Source organism: Sinocyclocheilus rhinocerous, unplaced genomic scaffold (assembly GCF_001515625.1).
Source record: "Sinocyclocheilus rhinocerous isolate Xijiao unplaced genomic scaffold, SAMN03320098_v1.1 scaffold327, whole genome shotgun sequence".
In the NCBI taxonomy this organism is placed as follows: Eukaryota; Metazoa; Chordata; class Actinopteri; order Cypriniformes; family Cyprinidae; genus Sinocyclocheilus; species Sinocyclocheilus rhinocerous.
In genome coordinates, this window is record NW_015649610.1 from 364,415 (window position 1) to 385,212 (window position 20,798).

The 20,798-nt window shown below is 33.7% G+C and overlaps 1 protein-coding gene across 3 annotated transcripts in view; it reads right to left on the reverse strand.

The window, feature by feature from the left end:
• The window catches only part of LOC107710919 (protein kinase C zeta type-like), a 117,258-nt gene that overhangs the window by 30,727 nt on the left and 65,733 nt on the right, over positions 1-20,798 (reverse strand). The window contains exons 6-12 of one of the 3 annotated variants that reach the window (XM_016515796.1): positions 10,691-10,822; positions 8,483-8,579; positions 6,944-7,002; positions 6,622-6,810; positions 1,275-1,286; positions 881-978; positions 552-638 (exon numbers count right to left, since the gene is read on the reverse strand). In XM_016515796.1, the coding sequence (XP_016371282.1) occupies positions 552-638; positions 881-978; positions 1,275-1,286; positions 6,622-6,810; positions 6,944-7,002; positions 8,483-8,579; positions 10,691-10,822 (674 nt within the window). The remainder of the gene's footprint in view (positions 1-551; positions 639-880; positions 979-1,274; positions 1,287-6,621; positions 6,811-6,943; positions 7,003-8,482; positions 8,580-10,690; positions 10,823-20,798) is intronic. The other 2 variants (XM_016515797.1, XM_016515798.1) reach the window with 2 other exon arrangements.

The following is a 20,798-nucleotide window of genomic DNA, read 5'->3' on the forward strand; positions in this document are numbered from 1 at the left end:
GAATATCTGGAATCTGAGGGTGCAAAAAAATCTAAATATTAAGAAAATCACCTTTAAAGTTGTCCAAATTAAGTTCTTAGCAATGCATATTACTAATCAAAAAATAAGTTTTGATATATTTACAGTAGGAAATTTACAAAATATCTTCATGGAACATGATCTTTACTTAATGTCCTAATGATTTTTGGCATAAAAGAAAAATCTATAATTTTGACCCATACAATGTATTTTTGGCTATTGCTACAAATATACCCCAGCGACTTAAGACTGGTTTTGTGGTCCAGGGTCACATATGGTGAGTTGCATTTTATTATGTGCATTTATGATTGTTGTTCCCCTGCTGTCTCAACCCATTTTTGGTGGGCTAGAATCCCACTAGTTGAGAATTTAAGTAATTCTGTAATTCACTTTGTTCCTTTCTCCTTCATCCACACATTCCATCCGTTCAATCACCCATCAATCTATCCTATCTCACATAAAAAGATGCCTAATTTAAATGACCTACCATATTAAAACTATCAAATAAATTACGTTTTTTTATTTGCACGCACCTGGCATGTTCCTCTGGAAGCTTCCGCTGCTTCTGCATATGGAACATGAGATCTCCTCCATTCACATACTCGATCACTAGAAACAGCCTAAACGGAGAGCAGGAGACACTCATTAAACTTATGTTTTGTTTTTTTCTTTTTAGTTTTGTTTCATATGTGCTGTATGTGAGAGATATAATGGCTACTTTCACATTTAGTCATGAAAGAGACAACCTTGTTCCATAATTTGAAATCAGACTTTTATGGTTGCTTTTCTTGTGGCGAAGGTTTCTTATTTTGAATGTGCAACTGAAAAGAGGTTTGCTGAATGAAATACATTCTCCTCTCACCGGCTCTCTGTCTGAAAGCAAGAGTGAAGTCCCACCAAGAATGGATTGGTTGATGCTTGTTCAAAAACGTGTTTCTCTGTCTGGACCCAGTCAATGTCCTACATCAGAAAAAAAAAAAACAGAGAGACGTTTGACTCATGAATAATGAACTGCAAAGGAGCATGACAGCAAGATGTTGCAGTGCTTTCTAAGAACTAGAGAAGAGGACATGAAGTTTCACCACCTCTACTGGGGGACTATTGTAGGACAAGAAAAAAAAAAAACAAGCCTGTGTTTTCTGAGAAAAACCTGATCTATTGATCGTTTAACAGTGGAAAACACTTGGCACTATTGCATGCTGTCACTTTGGGGAGTCAAACCTCGGAATTAAAAATGTTTTAAATAAGAAAAGCACCTTTCTCTTCTTCTTTAAAAAGACATGTACAGTGCAGAAAGGAACAGAGAAAAGAGAAACAGACATGTAAATAAATCACAAGATCAATCAATAAAGGTATATAATGTACAGCATCTTTCAAATACATTTTTTTATCTGTCAGAAGTTTTAATTTCACAAAACAGTGCAGACAGGATGTTACAAAACATCTGTATTGAGAATGTCTCTGGGTGTGAAGACACGGCCCAGAGATGTGTTGATAAAGTCAAGTATTTTTGTTCTGTCAACACTTTAACATTAAGCAACACTTATAATCAGCTCAAAGAATTCAAGAGAACGTCTCTTACCCAAGAACTAAAGCTGAAAAATGACAATGAACATCTTTTTGGAGGCTAAGGGTGAAATGACAGATCTCAGCCCAAACAAACACGCTTGTTTTTCTATCATGTCTGGAACTTTCCATTGGCGAATATTGTTTTTAAATCGAGCTAATGATGTTTTCTATCGTCTGACCTTAGGCTTGACACTTACAGAAACCTTTATGGGTTTTTAGATTTTAATTAGCGTGTTTATTAAGTTGTTTTCCTCATGGGACATTCAGCTCCACGATGTAGGCAAAACCTGACCTACACACACACACACACACACACAGCCTGATTTCCAAAACCAGAGCAATTTAATTTCCTGGACGAGTAGAAAGCAGATTACAGGAAAGCAGTCTCAGCATAAAGAAATGAAGAGAAACAGATGATTTTTTTTAATATTATTTTCTCTCTTCCTATGTTTCTCTATGTTTCTTTCCTTCCTAGTTGTCCTCCCCTACCACTGGTGTCAAAAGTATTCACATTCATTACTCAGGTAGAAGTATAGATACTAGGGTTTAAAAAGACTTCTGTACAAGTTGAAGTATCAACTCAAGCTTTTTACTCAAGTAAAAGTGTAAAAGTTCTGGTTTCAAAACTACTTAAAAGTATAAAAGTAAAAGTAATGTAAGGAAAAAAATGCCATTAAGGACAAAAGCTTAGTCCGCGCCACAGGGGCCTATTGTGCACTACCCCACCTCCTCAAAAAAAAATTTTCTAAAGGCTATAATGACTATAATGTTATATTAAAATGTTAATGTTGAAAAATGTGGGATGCACTAGGCTACCTGTTTCAGCCGCATATATGCCCATTGAAAATGAACGCATTTTAGTACAATGCAAATACATTAAAGAACCATATATGTGTACTACTGAGCATCCTACCAGTGGAATACTCAATCGTTCTGCTAGAAGCCGAACAATCTGTCTTGTCTAATAACAGTTACTTGCTGACCTCAAACGTCTAACATATGTGTCCAGTATTTGGAATGAAAGAAAATGTGTCATTTTACTATCGGTGAGATACTATTCATTTTTAATGGAATTAGTTTTAACTTTTATAGTATCCCGTTTCATTTTATTTTAGTTGGATTTTTAGTCATTTTGTTTTGTTTTTGTCATTTTTATTATTATTTGAAACATTTTTATAAAGTTTTTTTATTTTTAATTCCATTTTAGTGTTAGTTATTTTAGTACATCCGGTTAAACTAAATTTAAAAAAAAAAGAGAAATGTTGTCTTTACAACAACCTGAAATAAAATGTTTCTTTTTTTATATTTTATTTTATTTAACGTTTATTTGATTTCAAGAAACTTTTAGTTTTAGTTAACTATAATAAACCTGACTGTAGTAGACAAATAGCATGGGCATTTATTAATTCATCATCAGGATTTGAAGCTAAAATGAATATGAATCTATAAAGGGAAAGTGTATATTTTAGGTGCTGTGACTAGTCAGCATTTCTTTTAAGTTTTCCAGCATAGTTTTTAACCACTTTAACAGTCTGCAGTTTATTCATGCTGAAATCGCTCTCTCTTGATGCATATGAGGCGCATAGATGCATATATGATAATCAGGCAAGATTTTTTTTATAAAAAGTTTTGTTAATCTTAAATTATTTTAGATTAACTATAAAATGGCTAATTTTGACTAATAGTTAAGGTGTATATCACTGCACAGTCTCCACACAAATAAAAAAATTATATAAGTGAAGATAAAAAGTGTCCTATTTAATTTTTTTTATATTAAGTATTAAATATCTCAATACTTAAGTAGCATTTTATTTAAGTTGTAACCATTTTATGGAAGGGATAAACGATAAGGGCGTTTTGTACCTTATTGCTTAAATACAGCATGTCAAACTGCAATTTGTTGCATAAAATGCCAAATTGAATGCATCATTAAATTTTTAGGTTCATTAAACCTTAATGAGTGGGAATGGTGAGTGCACAACATACATACACAGAACACACATGTACAGTACAGTAAAACAGACGGAGAACACATTCTTTGAAGAAACGCCTGCTTTCCAGGAAGCCATTATATTGTTTGCGCTTATTCAGAGGTCAACTGCATGTCTCTGTCATTCTGGAAAGACCTCTGCTCTTCATGAACTTCATTCATGTGTGTTAGCTGACAGCCATGTGGCTTTATGTTCCTGAGCGAGCCAAGTTTACAAAGACACAATAGCTTTGACTGTACAGAGTTTACTTTGTGATGAATAGCTGTGGAGTTTGCTTTGTCTTTCTATTTGATGCCTGTTCACACATATCAGGTTTCCTTACTGAGAGTGAGAAGGGAAGAAAGAGATATGGCTAATGCTACAGTGCATAGAAACTCGGTTTTTCTTTGAGTTGACAACCAAAAGATAACACAATAATGACTTTTAATGTTGTATTAGTGCTTTATCATAAATTCAAATCTCACTGCAATAAATACACTATCATTCAAAGGTTTGGGGTCTCTCATGCTAACCATGGCTGCATTTATTTGATCAAAAATATAGTAAGAACAGTAATACTTTCTAATATTATTACAATTTAAAATAACTGTTTTAATACATGCAAAGTTGAATTTTCAGCAGCCATTACTCCAGTCTTCAGCATCACATCATCCTTCGGAAATCATTCTAATATAATGATTTGGTGCTCAAGAAAACATTAGAAAACAGCTGTGGTGCTTAATATTTTTATAGAAACTGTGATGCATTTTTGCAGGATTCATTGATAAATATAAAGTTCAAAAGAGCAGCATTTATTTGAAATAGAAATCGTCTGTAACATTATAAATATCTTTACTGTCACTTTTGATCAATTTAATGTGTCCTTGCTCAATATATGTATTAATTTCTTTTGAAAAAAAAAAAAAAAAGCTTTCTGGCCCCAAACTTTTGAATTTGTATTAAATATCTGGTCCTTGGAAGGTCTTAAAATTTAGAAAATAAAACCTCAGAAGAACGACAACACATGACATATTGCACTGTATCATTATTTATTTAACAAAAATAAAGCCAAAATGGAAAATCCATGTGTGACAAAGTTAGGACACCCCTACTGTTAATCCATCAGTCTGGGAAGAGTACTACAGCCATTTCCCAAAAATTTGAAGTCCATCATTCTACAGTGAGGAAGTGGAAGACATTCAAAAGAGACACCAATCCACCCAGGAGTGGACATCCCAGCAAATGCACCCCAAGTGTTCATGCACCCACAGTGTAACGCTCAGCGAAATGGCAGGCAGCCCAAGAACTTCACCGCAGACTCTACAGGCCTCAGTTAACATGTTAAATTATAAAGTTCATGACAGTACAATTAGAAAAATATGGGACAAGTATGGCATGTTTGGAAGCCTCTTCTATCTAAAAAAAAAAAAAAATGGCAGCACGGTTTAGATTTGTAAAGCTGTATCTGAACAAACCATAAGACTTCTAGAACAATGTCCTTTGAACAGATGAGACCAAAGTGGAGATGTTTGGCCATAATGCACAGCACCATGTTTGGTGAAAACCTAAAGAGCATATCAGCACAAACACCTCATACCAAAAGTCACACATGCTGGTGGAGGGCTGATGATTTTGTAGCCATAGGACCTGGGCGCCTCATTGAGTCGATCATGAGCTCTTCTGTATATCAAAGTATTCTAGAGTCAAATGTGAGGCCATCCATCCGACAGCTAAAGTTGGGCCAAAATTGGGTCATGGACAGTGATCCCAAGCACACCAGCAAATCTACAACAGAACGGCTGAAAAGAAAAGAATCAAGGTGTTGCAACAGTCCAGTCAAAGTCCAGACCTCATCCTGACTTGAAATGCTGTGGCGAGAGCAGTGCATAAACAAATGCCCACAAACCTCAATAAACTGGAGCAACGTTGTAAAAAAGAGTGGGCAAAAATTCCTCCAAAACAATGTGAGGGACTGATAAAGTCATACAGAAAATTATTACTTCAAGTTATTGCTGCTAAAAGTGGATCTATAGGCAACCGAATCATAGGATGTCCTAACTTTGTCACTCGTGGATTTTCCATCTTGGCTTTATTTTTGTTCATTAAATAATGACAAGGTGTGATGTTGTTCATCTGAGGTTTTATTTTCCAAATTTTAATACCTGCCAAGGACCAGATATATTTTATTATGTCCTGATGCAGAAAACCATGGAATTCAATAGGGTGTCCTAACTTTTCACATGACTGTGTGTATATATTCTTTAGTTCTTTCAGTTTTTCCAAGGGAAATTATTAAGCAAGAACCTAAAAAAAAAAAAAAAAACTTTACTTTGACAGTTTGAATGTGGCCGTTAACCAGGCTGTTTTTAAAACAGACTGATGCATGAAAATTATATTGTGACAAAGTGAGTAATTTAACTCTTATGACGGTTTTAAAAGTTCTCCTGAAAAGCAATCTGTGTATTCTGCATCTACAACTCCATCTATCAATTGGCCATTGCTCCAAAATGATTCATTTACTTCTATTATTATCTGCAGGATGTTTGTCTTTTTCTGATGGTTGCTGTTTTTCTTCGATGCCATGCTCAGGAAAACATTAATACAAATGATTTTGGGCTTCATTTGGCTCCTAAAAATGTTATGAGGACACAAGAGAAATGGAAAAATATATAATGCAAGGGCAAAGAGTTTGCTAAACAGTGACCAAAGTGTCTTCATCTTTAGTATGAATGAGGATTTAGCTATTTAAAAGGAGCACAATCCCACAGCACCATCTACAGGTGACTATTACACTCACACTTCCAAACTATAATCAACTTTCTGTATTTTCACAGATCTGTAAGGCGCAACACATACACCATGGCATCAAATGGCAAACAAATGGCATCACAGCAAACGAATTGCATACAATATCATCTCCTATCTCATTTTTGCCATATTTGACAAACAGAAAAAATTGCTACATATACCTAAACAGGATTCAGTTAAACCTATAAAGCATAATTGTGATGAAACTGAAACAGCCCCACCCTCAAGCATTATCACCATGACAACAGTCTGTTACCTCATCATCATGGACCAGCTCTTTCTTCACCACCTTCATGGCGTAAATCTGTTCGTTCTTCTTGAGTCGGACCAGCAGCACCTTAGCATAACTGCCCCTCCCAATGACCCGGATCAGGTCAAAGTCCCCCAGACCGAGCCCCTGAGAGATCTGAATCCCCTCGATACCATCCACCACTGCCTTCAGATCCTGTGTGCACACAGTGGTTTCATGTTACATGTGTTCCTGACTTCCTGTACAAACTGTATGGATATGAAAAATGTGAATAAGAGCATTTGTACATGATTATTATTAAATGAGAACCTGTGGATCTGCGTCTTACCTCTGCGTCATCTTCAGCTTTCTCCACTTTCCGGTTGTGTGCTAAAAAAGAGACTGGAACTGAGAGACAGAGAAAGAGAGTTTTTATTATTCCTAATATATTTTATCTACAAATTAGAAGAGAGGATAGGAGAAAGTATTTTAACATTGAAAGTTGAAAATATTCACATTATTTCCCTTTAAGTGTAACAGCAGTTGTATTGGGATAAGTTAGTTTGATGTATCACCCAGAACAAATAATTATCAGCAACAATAATAATAATAAATAAAATATTAATTTACATATTAGGATGGGATAGGATTGGAGAAATGAATTTGTCCATTTAGATGGTTGCTAAATGGTTGTTATTATTATTATTATTATAATTAAGAGAGGACAGGAGAAAGTATAAATAACATTGAAAAAAACATTCTTCCACAACAGTAAAAAAAAAATATATATATTAATTAGTTTGATGCATCACTCAGAAATATTCCCGGAAGTCATTTTACACTTACATTAATTAGATTAACATCAATTAGATTAAATGTTTTGAAATGTCACCTACCACACAGTTTAACCCTCAAACTAAGTTCAAATGCTTTGAAATCGGTTCAATTAAATCATTACAAATAATCAATTCAAAAGAACAATTTGCTTCCACAAATCACTAAAGTGTGTTGAGTTCAGTCTTAGAATGTTTCAGCTAGTTGTGTAGTAGTGTGTCCCCAGCTTAAAGTGCCCCTATTATGGATTTTTTTAAATTACCTTTCATGCAGTGTATAACACATCTCTAAGTGAATGAAAACATCCTGCAAAGTTTTAAATCTGAAAGTGCACCGTGTATAAAGTTATTGTCTCTCAAAAGAAAGAGTCGACTCCGAATCATTGAAACTAGTCATTTTTAAAACAAATCCCAAGCCGTTTCATGTTGATGTCAACATGAAACATTAGCATTTTGCCCGCCCACTTGTTGGTCGTTGATCTGAATGAAAATGCAAAGTCTTGGCAAATTGTTTGTCACTAGATGCCGCTTTTGGAGCGATGTTTCCCCGGTAACGGCTGTACACAAAGCAGCACTGCGCTTTATCAGGCATTACAGGCATGATGAAATAAAAATGAGACCATTAGCATCATGAAAAGGAGGGGTTTGGAAAAATGAATCGTTGAGCGAATCGTTTGGGAGTTGTTGAGCAAGTAAGGTAAAAATAAATGCATATTATAAGACAATTAAAGTGTTTTTTGACCTTGCATGCATGTCAACCTGTTGTTGGGGACTCCCAAAACCAAACTATGAACCTTTCATTACCCATAACAGGGGCACTTTAAGAGAAATGTGTAATGCTATCAGACCCCAGCAGAGGGAGCCACAGACTGGACTGTCTCAGAAGGATGAGCATGTCTTTCTCTCTCAAATGGGTCAATGTGACATTACTCACACCTGATGTACTACAGTATCCTTCCACAGTCAGCAGTGCCCTCTGACAGATAGAGGACAGAATGACCCTAATACCCATTCAAAAACAGCTTTAAACACACACTGCGGAGATGGAGACCTACTTGCGTCCGTTTCCTCAGGGTCCTCAGGGGGGGGCTCCACTTCCTCTCCACTTTTATTATCGTCTACCAACGGCTCCTGTGATGGCATGACTGGATCCTGCAGAAAAACAGAGATGATACAAGCAAGCTATTTTTCAATGTGCTTTTTTCGCTCTCCTCTTTGGGGGTTCTAAATAAATATTTCACTTAGTTACCCAAACATGCCCAAATCAAAACTGACCCTATTTACCTTCTTAATAAAGGTCTCTTATGCGAGATCATTTTTCTAAAGAAAAATGGTTCATTTTCATAATCGTTCATCAAAATGTAATAACTTTCACTACCTTTGAAATGACTTTTCTTATCTGTTGATGTAACTAACACCACAGGAAAAAAGTACATTAACCACCGATATCACAGTTTTCTTTCCACAATCCAATTAAATCTCAGTGGATACAATTATTATTCACTATTTCACAAAATGTCATATTCTAATATGTCATGATCTATTAAATGTCATGTTCTATTCTAACTTCTGAAACTTTTCAAACTTTCTTGACCACACAAAAAAATATTATTATAATAATCACATTATGAATATATTAAAATAATTAATTATTATAATATATAGTAATACAATCATATAATATATAGCTATATAATAATAATAATTAGAAATAACAGTAATATTACTATTAACAGATTATTAATACATCAATATATACTATAATATATACTATAATACTATAACATTTCTATATAAATGTGTATAATGTGACTTATTAATTATGAAACAATGATAATAATAATTATTGAAAATAACACACACACAAAAAAAAATGTCATATTTGGAAATGCTTCTGAAACTTTTCAAACTTTCTTGACCACACAAAAAAATATTATTATAATAATCACATTATGAATATATTAAAATAATTAATTATTATAATATATAGTAATACAATCATATAATATATAGCTATATAATAATAATAATTAGAAATAACAGTAATATTACTATTAACAGATTATTAATACATCAATATATACTATAATATATACTATAATACTATATCATTTCTATATAATGTGTGCCTTATTAATTACAAAACAATGATAATAATAATTATTAATAATAATTATTGAAAATAACAAAAATAATTATAAAAAAGAACACAAAATGTCATATTTTGAGATGCTTCTGAAACTTTATTATACTTATACTAATCACATTATGAACATATTAACATAATTAATTATTATAATATATAGTTATAAATTAATATAATATATAGCTATATAACAATAATATTACTATTAACAGAATATTAATATACCAATTTAATATCATAAAATATTGTTTCCAATTCTAGTACTAAGGACATTTTTTAAACAGGTTATAAATAAAAAACAAACAAACAAATCTAAGAAGAGTATTTCAGTATTATCTGGCCATAGTGGCACTACTAGCACTATAATACTATATCATTTCTATATCATGTGTACAATGTGTGCCTCTCTGAAGATATGGGAGTCAGTTATAGCTAAGTATTCTTAGATATAAGTATTCAAGACCATAAATGTATAACTACAAAATGAGGACAAACACTTGTGAGAAAGTGAGATAGACAAAAAGATCTACAATGAAAAGACGTAGCCAGCAGGAGAATGACAGAATTGCTTCACAAAATGAGGATAAAGTCAAAATGAATAAAGCTTATCAGCTTTGGAATCTGTTGAAAACCTGAGGTACTGTAGGAAATCTGAGGTCTGATGTCTTCTGTCATGTAAATAAACCAGAAGTGCATTGCTGGATATTGAATTTCTGACATATGAAACAACTGGAGAAACTGTAGTGCACTGAAGATGTTTCAATGTGACCGTTTCCAGTCTGTGATTTCAACATTCTGTCTAAGCTCAGAATCAGGTCAATTCAGTACTGACAAGACACTGTTATCATCTGACAGATTTCACAAGGTCGATCTCTGAAACATTGTTAGAAACCCCAACAACACTCTTGAGAAGTGAGAAGAGAGGAAAACAGTCTTAACAGCTCGAAAACAAGAAGAAAACAAAAACGATGAGCTCATTTGAATGAAATTACAAATTATTTTCTAAGTTCAGTTTTTTAAAGCATATGCTTTCAAGTCTATGGGGTGACTTTGATTTCAGAATCTCAGTCACAACAGACAGATGATGAATATATTTCGAGCTGACTGAAAGACTCACCATATGCCTTTGACAGGTCAGTGGGACGAGCTTGTGACAGCGTTTATGGACCAGTAGCTTGCAGTTGATACACTTGTAGCCCTGACGCCCCAGTCCCCATATCCTCTCGCTGCAGTGGCCACAGTACGCTTTCTGAGAGACACAGACAGACATGATTACTGAAGTTAGACTAGCCTTATCTATGATCCATTTAGCAAGTCGAAACACTTCAATGAATGAGTAAATCAACAAACTACGAAAGAAAAAAGGGATGTCCTACAGATATCACATGAGCAGATAGCACACATCAGCTGAGTAATGCATTCTGGATTCAAAACAAGCACAAAACTAGAAATGAAATGATGTAAATACGTTAAAAAAAAAATTTGTAATTAATTAAAGAATACACTACCGTTGAAAATTTGGGGGTTAGTAAGTGTTTTTTTTTTTATTAAAGAAATAAATACTTTAATTTAGGAAGTATGCATTAAAAATGCACTTAAAGTGACAGTAAAGACATTTATAATGTTTTAAAAGATTTCTATTTCAGTATAAATGCTGTTTTTTTATTTGTATTCATCAATGAATCCCGATAAAAGATGTATAATTGTTTTCACAAACATATAAAGTAGCACAACTACTTTAAACATTGATAACAATTAGAAATGTTTCATCAAATCAGCATATTATTATGATTTCTGAAGGATCATGTGACACTGAAGACTGGAGTAATTGCTACTGAAAATTCAGCTTTGCCATCAAAGGAATAAATTACATTTTCCAAAAATTATATTAAAATAGAATATTTTACATGGTAAAAATATTTCATAATATTACCGTTTATACTGTATTTTTTGCTCAAATAAATGCAGACTTAATAAGCATAAGAAATTTAAACATTAACATCTCAGAGACATTAGAAAAATCATACCAACCTCAAACATTTGAACGGCAAATAAAATAAAATTAAAATAAATAAAATTAAATAATAATTTTATAAATCAAATAAAATAAGCATTTAAAATGTAAGGAAAAAATAAATAAATATTAACAATTTTTGACAGGAACCCTGGCAAGATAAATATCATGCATCATACTTAATGTACTATATTTACATTATATGTGTTGCTAAAATTCCAAGCTATCTGTGTAACGCTAACACTCAGCACCTGTACATACTTAAGGCCTAGCTAATGCTTTCAACAGATTTTGTTTAAAATCCAGGCACAGTCAGAGGACTCTGCTGACAGCGCTGTAACCAACATTAAGGTTTCGAACGCACACACACACACCTGCTCTCACACACACACACACTCTGTGAGTCATAAATAAATGAAAATATCCTAAGCACAGTTCGTTGTGAGGTTCTCCATCTGTCCACAGTAAAAAGTGCTACATGAATGCATGAAAGAAATATAGAAAATAATTCTGGTCAAAACTGTGGAATCATCAACAAAATAAATACAGCAACATGGGCAAGACCGAGAAAGACGCAAAAAGATCACATTACAAACCAAGCAGAAGTCTTCAGTCAAGTTGTCCACCAGGGGGCCCTCTAACAGCAGGACTTCGGTGCATCATGTAGCATAATCTTATTAAAATATGCTAATCTTTCATTATCGGACATGCACTTCCTCTAACAGTTTCCCCTCTCTGTCATAGCAGATAGCGGAGCATCATCTGTTTAACAGACCTTCAACAAACCCTCAGAGAAGGACTCGTCTCACAAGATGCTCTTCTTGTCAGTGCTTGACGTTTCCTCCATGTTCCCTGACTCTATTTCACAGCTCTGTGAGCATGTCATGATCCCTGTGCTGCTGGTGAGTTTTTAGACAGCACTTGCTCACCAACTAAGGAGATGTTCACCTGCTGCAGTGATTTCTCCATATCTCTGAAGCCCCCAGCCCTGACGAATGACCTACATTTTCTTGACGCTTTCCATCAGGTGATCAATTTATGTAACTGGGGTTAAACACTGAGAAATCAGGGCTCGAAAGTAGCACACATTATATCTAAAGCTTGAAGCTGGAAAAGAAATAAACATGTTCCTTATGATTAGGAATGTGATGAGTAAAGAATTGTAAATATTCTGGTTTCTTAATGGCTAAATTAATCATTATTTTAGCGTTTGAAAAGATAAATACTTAATCAAAATCAGAAAAAGAAAAAAAAAAAGAAATACACTACTTTCATCACCAAATGATATTATTTTAATAATGAAAACAATTTTAAAAAATTTGTTGTTTACACAATTTAATGACTTTTCAGTGGCAACATAAATGTTATTTAATAACTAGAACTATATAGTCATCAATATATATATAAGCAAAAATAAGTAATATTTAATTTATTTTTTAATGAAATACTAACATTTACAATATGTATCTTTACCTACACATTGTCAAGTGAACAAGTCAGTACACTAATTTAAGTCTTACAGTCAGTTGTTAACTGCATGCGTTCGATAAAAAAAAAAAAAAAAGCTCAAAAGAATAACTGGTTCATAATAGTCATTCGTTCAGGAATCTGATTACTCTGGTTGCCATAAATGCATTTGATTCACTAAAAAGAACCGGCTCATAAGAGTCATTCATTTGAAAATCAGACTACACTGGTTGCGCTGTATGTGTGTTTACTTCACTTTCATTCATTTGTTCGTTCATTCAGGAAGTCATTCATTCGTTCAGGAAGTGGACTACACTGGTTGCACCATACCCTATGTATTTGATTCACTAAAAAGAACCATTCATTCAGGGATTGGACTACACTGGTCGTGCTGTACACTATGTGTTTGATTTCGAAAAAAAGGCTCAAAATATCATTTGTTTGGGAACTGGACTACTCTGGTTGCTCTATACAGTTTGTATAGTACTGTATGATTCACTAAAAAAATTAAATTAAATAAATTTAAAAAAACGCTCAGAACTGTCATTTGTTTAGAAATCAGACTACACTACACTGGTTGTGCTTTATGTATTTAATTTACTAAAAAAAGAACTGGTTCAGAGTCATTCTTTCAGAATTTATTTTGTTGAACTAGCACTAAAATCATCCTCTGTTTCTTTGTGACGTGAAATATTAAATATCCCAAAATGTCTGTTTTATTTCCCACCAACAAATCTCAAGAACCTCCTCAAGGACTACTAGAAGGCAGCATTAGATCACCCATCAGCGGGAAACGATCAAAGAAGAACATCACAGAGACACCTGAAGCTATATGCAATGATTCTGTGCTGTTATTCTTAGAAATGTGCGATAAAAAAAAAAAAAAAAGCTCAAAAGAATAACTGGTTCATAATAGTCATTCGTTCAGGAATCTGATTACTCTGGTTGCCATAAATGCATTTGATTCACTAAAAAGAACCGGCTCATAAGAGTCATTCATTTGAAAATCAGACTACACTGGTTGCGCTGTATGTGTGTTTACTTCACTTTCATTCATTTGTTCGTTCATTCAGGAAGTCATTCATTCGTTCAGGAAGTGGACTACACTGGTTGCACCATACCCTATGTATTTGATTCACTAAAAAGAACCATTCATTCAGGGATTGGACTACACTGGTCGTGCTGTACAGTATGTGTTTGATTTCGAAAAAAAGGCTCAAAATATCATTTGTTTGGGAACTGGACTACTCTGGTTGCTCTATACAGTTTGTATAGTACTGTATGATTCACTAAAAAAATTAAATTAAATAAATTAAAAAAAACGCTCAGAACTGTCATTTGTTTAGAAATCAGACTACACTACACTGGTTGTGCTTTATGTATTTAATTTACTAAAAAAAGAACTGGTTCAGAGTCATTCTTTCAGAATTTATTTTGTTGAACTAGCACTAAAATCATCCTCTGTTTCTTTGTGACGTGAAATATTAAATATCTCAAAATGTCTGTTTTATTTCCCACCAACAAATCTCAAGAACCTCCTCAAGGACTACTAGAAGGCAGCATTAGATCACCCATCAGCGGGAAACGATCAAAGAAGAACATCACAGAGACACCTGAAGCTATATGCAATGATTCTGTGCTGTTATTCTTAGAAATGTGTGCAATCTTTCATATAAACAGTCTCTTTCTTCATCTCTCCCCCTCTCGCATCTGAATCGCAGCACAGCTTCCACCCCCTGGACTTTTTTTTTTACATATCGAGCCAGCGCTGCTAAGCAAATGCAATGCCAGAGAAACGATGTGTTTCTGCACCCATTTAAAACACATCAAGTCTGCACATATCGGGCTTCCATTCAGGAGTGGATTAAACTTTAAACTCAACCAATTGTCCCCAACAAATAGCAAACATTTAGCACAGCTGAGCGAATGGGGCCTTCAGGGCCGAGCGTGTGCCCCACGTATCCCAGATACAGCAGGAATAACATGGGAATGTAAGGCAAGACCTCTACTCTTGAAAAACTTGAAACTACTACTGCCCCTGATCTATGAATGCAGTGACTGAGACATCTAAATAAGCCTTTGTCTGTGTTGTGATTGTGGAGGGGGAAAAAAACAATGTAAGAACAGACTCAGAAAGGCATATTTAATCACTTGGCATTTCTTGGCTTCTATATTGGAAACTAAGCAGCAAAAGACCATTAATATATATGACCCTGGACCACAAACTGGTTTTGTGATCCAGGGTCACATATGATCACCACGTATCCACCTTATATGGTAATGTGTGCCTTCATGTGGGTGTTGTTACTTTTTAACATATTTAATATGCAAAGAGGTTAGCCAATCACAACAGAAGTGATTTACATGTATTAGGTAGAAAAAACCTGTTTAAATCTCAGTGTCAGAGAAAGGGTGGAAAATTTTCAATCTTTCAAAATAAATTATGACTGTTCTTTGTGCAAAAGCCCTTGATTAAAATTATAATTGGACTTAAGAAAAGAAAAGAGGATTGTTATGAAATTGGCCTCTTAAAATCTGAAGTATCAGTGGGTGGGATAGAGTGATGTCCCAAATTCAGACAAGAGAGCAGCTCATTTCTAGCCTTTATCCATTTACAATTTTATCTTAAATAAAACAGTAAATCGATTAAAAACTTTACATTAATTTATTACATGATATGCAGATTAATTTATTGAATTAATTGCAATTAAATCACAAATATTAATATTTGCTAAAAAAAATTTTTTTTAAATAAATAAAGAAAGAAAAATTCTCCAGATAATTCAAAGACATTGTGGCAGATGAGTAAAGCATAAATGAGCAAACACACAAAAAGTGGTCAATATATCGTTTCCCTATTATTTAATTAATTATACCGGAATAACATTAAATTGACAGCTCAATTGATGAATTAATCACATGATGTGCAGATTTATTTAATGAACTGCACATAAATCACAAATATTCATATTTGTATCCAAAACTCCATACACTAAAGAAAAAAATTCCACTTATTTCACATTAAAAACCTTAGTTCAGTTGCTGCCTTACATTTTAAGTATAATCAATTTGGTTGTACAAGTCATTTCAACGTGAATTACATTAAATCGACTTTAAAATCAAGTTGAATTTCATAATAATTTATAAAATATACAAATATAAATTGCCCAACTTATTTTGATAAGTAATGTGAAGTTGCCATGACATACTGATCAAATAATTTTTACATATAAAAAGAAAGAAAGAAAGAAAGAAAGAAAGAAAGAAAAAGATAATTCCAAAGACAAAAAGTAGTAAATATATTGTTTCCATATTCATGAATTAATTATACTAAATTAATGCATTAAATTGACAGCTGTAATCTGAATCCCTTCTGATTACACAGAACTGGAGATAGACAAACAGTGGTCGAAAATGACCAGAGACAAGACTTAAAAATTTAATGCAAAACTTTTAATCCAGCAGAAGAGAATCTGTCTCCTTTTTGCAACTCACTATTTTTTTATGAGGAGCAGGGAAAAGCAGCAAGAGAGGATCAAACGTTTATGTCAGACACTTTCACATGCGCAAACACCCACACACACACACACACAGTTCTCCTTGCCTGCCTCTGTATTTTTCACATCCTCTCCTCCTAATCCTCCCTCCTCTGTCTCTTTTGTAAAGAGAGAATAAAACATGTCTAATTCAAAGCCATCCATGTCATTCAGCAAACTCTAAAACACACACACACACACACACACACACACTACTGAGCCATAAGTGGGACACTGATGATAATTACAAGGACCTGAGGCTCTTCAGAGTGACATCCTCTGTGAATCTCTGAAGAATGGGAGTGATCGTCCGCATCAGAGTGCTGCCCGCAGTCCCATCAGCCCAAAAACGACACACACATTCAGATCACACACACCAATCACATTCTTAGATACATGATCTCTCAGATTTCAAACAAACAGGGTTCACCAACCAGAGTTCACTTTGAAAGGAAGGCAAAGCATGCTTGGCAGAACTAGCACAGAAAGGCTGAAAAAGGACAAATGCTGCGAAAGACATTTTAATCGAAAACCGGTGACCGAAAACAAACACACAAGCCAGTAAAAATAGTCTTTTTGCTCACACAGTAGAACACCATGTTACTGCTTCAACAGGAAAAATGTGAGAGAAAAAAACTGATAGAGAAAGCATGAGAGAGGTGGTTGCATTCTGTTCCCTCACGACTTGGCAAACGCTCGACGCAGCGCTGGATTAGACTCATCATGAGGATTCACCCGAAATGCCTCACAAATGATACAGCCGGGATGGATTTCTGAGTGCTGGATGAAATGGATTTCCATTTACGCTGTGCTCCATGACGTTAATTTGATAGGGATTTTGTCCAGGAGCTCTTAAATGACTGCACACAGAATGCAATGGAGGCAAAAAGCACAATCTGTCCTATGAAACAGAACATGCTTTAAACTAATGAAAAGACTGAACACAGAAGTTGTCTGTAGTTTTGATAGTTAAGTCGCTTTACTAGACACTTTAACCTATGCAAGCTTGATTTTGAGCATTTTTGTGTTCTGAAATGTATCGAATTGCAATTAAAACAACTGTTTTCTATTTTAATATATTACAAATTATTTATTTCTAATTATTTATTAAATAACCATTTATTTCTGTTATGGCAAAGCTGAATTTTCAGCATCATTACTCCAGTCTTCAGCGTCACATGATTCTTCAGAAATCATTCTAATATGTTAATTTGGTGGTCAAGAAACATCTGTCATTATTATCAATGTTGAAAACAGTTGAGCTGCTTAATGTAATAATAATATAATAAGCGTACACACACTCACAAATTATATATAATATAATGTAATATATTATTTTTAATTTATACAATGATTTATGCTGCAGCACGATTATTTTAAAATATTTTAATATATGTAATATATTAATGTGATATAGCAGAGTATTATATATATATACAGTGGGTACGGAAAGTATTCAGACCCCCTTAAATTTTTCACTCTTTGTTATATTGCAGCCATTTGCTAAAATCATTTAAGTTAATTTTTTTTCCTCATTAATGTACACACAGCACCCCATATTGACAGAAAGTCACAGTTCTGATAAATAAAAAATCCAACGGCACAACACTAAGCACTGAAATATAGGAAAAAATATAGAAAGAGATAACGTTTAAACGCCGTCAGAGTAGGTATTGTGGCTTTATCAGACACTTGCACTTAACATTAAATGGAGTTAGTTTTTGACCAGCGAATGATGGAGATCTGTTTTGTCTGTCATTAGAACGGCTGTATCTGAGGCAGCAAGTGCATTGCATTAAATTTACACATTTTGGGTAATATAATCACACTACTTTTTGATTAGTTTTACATTATTTTTGACTTTTATATATATTAGGTGAAAGAAAAATTTGGAAATGCCTGCATTACATGTAAATAAGAAATAATGTGTATTTGTGCATTTTAATGTGTTTGAAAGACAAACACCTTCCAAAGACATAGTAATACATGGTTAACCTTTTAAGTGATCATTCAAATAATAATTAATGCATTCATCAGTAATCGATGCAGTGTTGAAACACTACTTAAACCTGAAATGATTTTTGTCCGTAAATCATGAATCATTTATTGCTATTGTGATAATATTCTGTATTCATGTAATCAATAAAAACGTAACTGTAATCTGATTACGAGATTTTAAAATGTAATTTAATTCAATCTAATTACAAACACTTAATTTTTGGAATCTGATTACGTAATAAATACATTTAATCAGTTACTACCCAGCTCTGTGTGTGTATATATATATATATATAATCAGTAACTACCCAGCTCTGTGTGTGTGTGTATATATATATATATATATATATATATATATAATATATAAAAAATAGTCATGTAAAACCAAACTTCATCTTCATCTATTAACAATATAATCAATACCAATAAAACATAAGTAGATACAAATAAAATTACAGAAAAATGTAGATTATGACCCCTTTAAATTGTTGTCATTGATATCAGAAGGTGAAGGTTAAGTGTTTGTTATCTTTGCCAATGGTGTTGAAAATACAGGTCAGTCGGCTAAGAGATGAGAGAAACCTGGGCTCGGTTTTTATCGACCGCGACCTCAGAAGAGTCGAGATGAGTGAAGTGCCTGGAAATGATCTCAGCGCATTACCACACAGACACACACATACACACACACTATTAAAACACTTACCATTAAAACAGTGCTATGACTGTTTAGAGTTTGCGCATGTCAATATCCATCACTTAATGCAAGTCATTTGAAACCGCCACTTTGTTGACATGCTAACAGCAGAGTTCAGAGTTTAGACAAGGTCAGTCCTTCATAGCCTGAGCGAATCTTTAAGATATCCATCTTTCATTAAATATCCAGAAATAAACACTTCAAATAAATTCCTCTGACATTCTCTCTAAAAAAACAGTATCAAAAAGATAACAACCACTAAAACACTGTAAAATAACCATCTCAAGAAAATGTCTCCATTTCTGTAACCACTGAATTGCAGTTTGCTGTGTTTTAGCGGCTGTTTCTTATATTACAGGTGCCTGATGTTTTAATTAAGCTCAAAAGCTCGGTCTGTCAAAACGGTCTGTCTGATGCACCACAGATGCCACACCTGCTACCTATCGCCACAGCAACAGATGCCAATTTCCTTATTTATGACATCATAAATTAATCTCTGTGAACTCAAATTTGAAGAAAATCTGCTCCTCTTTCCACTTTCAGACACAACACATGCCATCAAAAACAACACAGACGAGCGGAAATAATCTCAGTAAACAGCACAAGTCTTGTGTCGTTCCGCCACATTACTGGAAAATAAATTTCTAGAAGTCTCAAGAGGCTTTGAAATGCATTTGTATTGTTTGTGAGAAGGATGTCATGATGATTCAATAGAGCAGAGAGGATGTCAAACACATATGATGGATGAAAAACACATGGAAACAGCGAGGAAAGGATGTGAAAGGTAAAAGTGATTATTTTGTAGCCTTTAAATTGATTTGTTACAGTGACTGTACATGCCCTGTCTGTCTCAGAGGACTGAGAACACAGAGAGAAACAGAGACAGAGATCCAGAGGTGCTGATGGGAGGGAGGGAACGAGTCAGATCCTTAAAGGAAGGACAGAGGGAGGAAAAAACATGACCTACTTCTCTTCCATCCCTTGTTTCTATGGAGAACGAGAGGAGAGAGAAGTGGAAAAAGTAGCAGGAGGGCAGAATGTTTTTTCAGAGAGAGAGAGATCTGGCCACAGAAAGCACTAGCTAATAACTTATTTTATGTATTTATTTATTTATTTTTGTAAAGTGAACTTGTGGGTATAATGCAAAGTTAAAATTTATTAAAATGTAGTATGCTACATTGTTGTCACCTGAATTTACAATGCATGTGAGTGGCATATCATATATATATTCTAAAAATGTCTATATCAAACAATCAAATAGCTTATCAAATATTATTCATATATTAAAATAAAATGTTTTAAAAATAACACTAACTTATATAAAAACACTATAAAAATAATAATAAATAACATAAAATAACTATAAAAAATAATATATATAAATAAAATCCTACATTTTATATTAATCAGGGGTGGGTGATATGACCAAAATCTTATATCACGATAAGAGTAATTTTATTTCTCGCTAACAATATATATCACAATATTTTTGCTTTAAACAAGTTCTTTATGATAT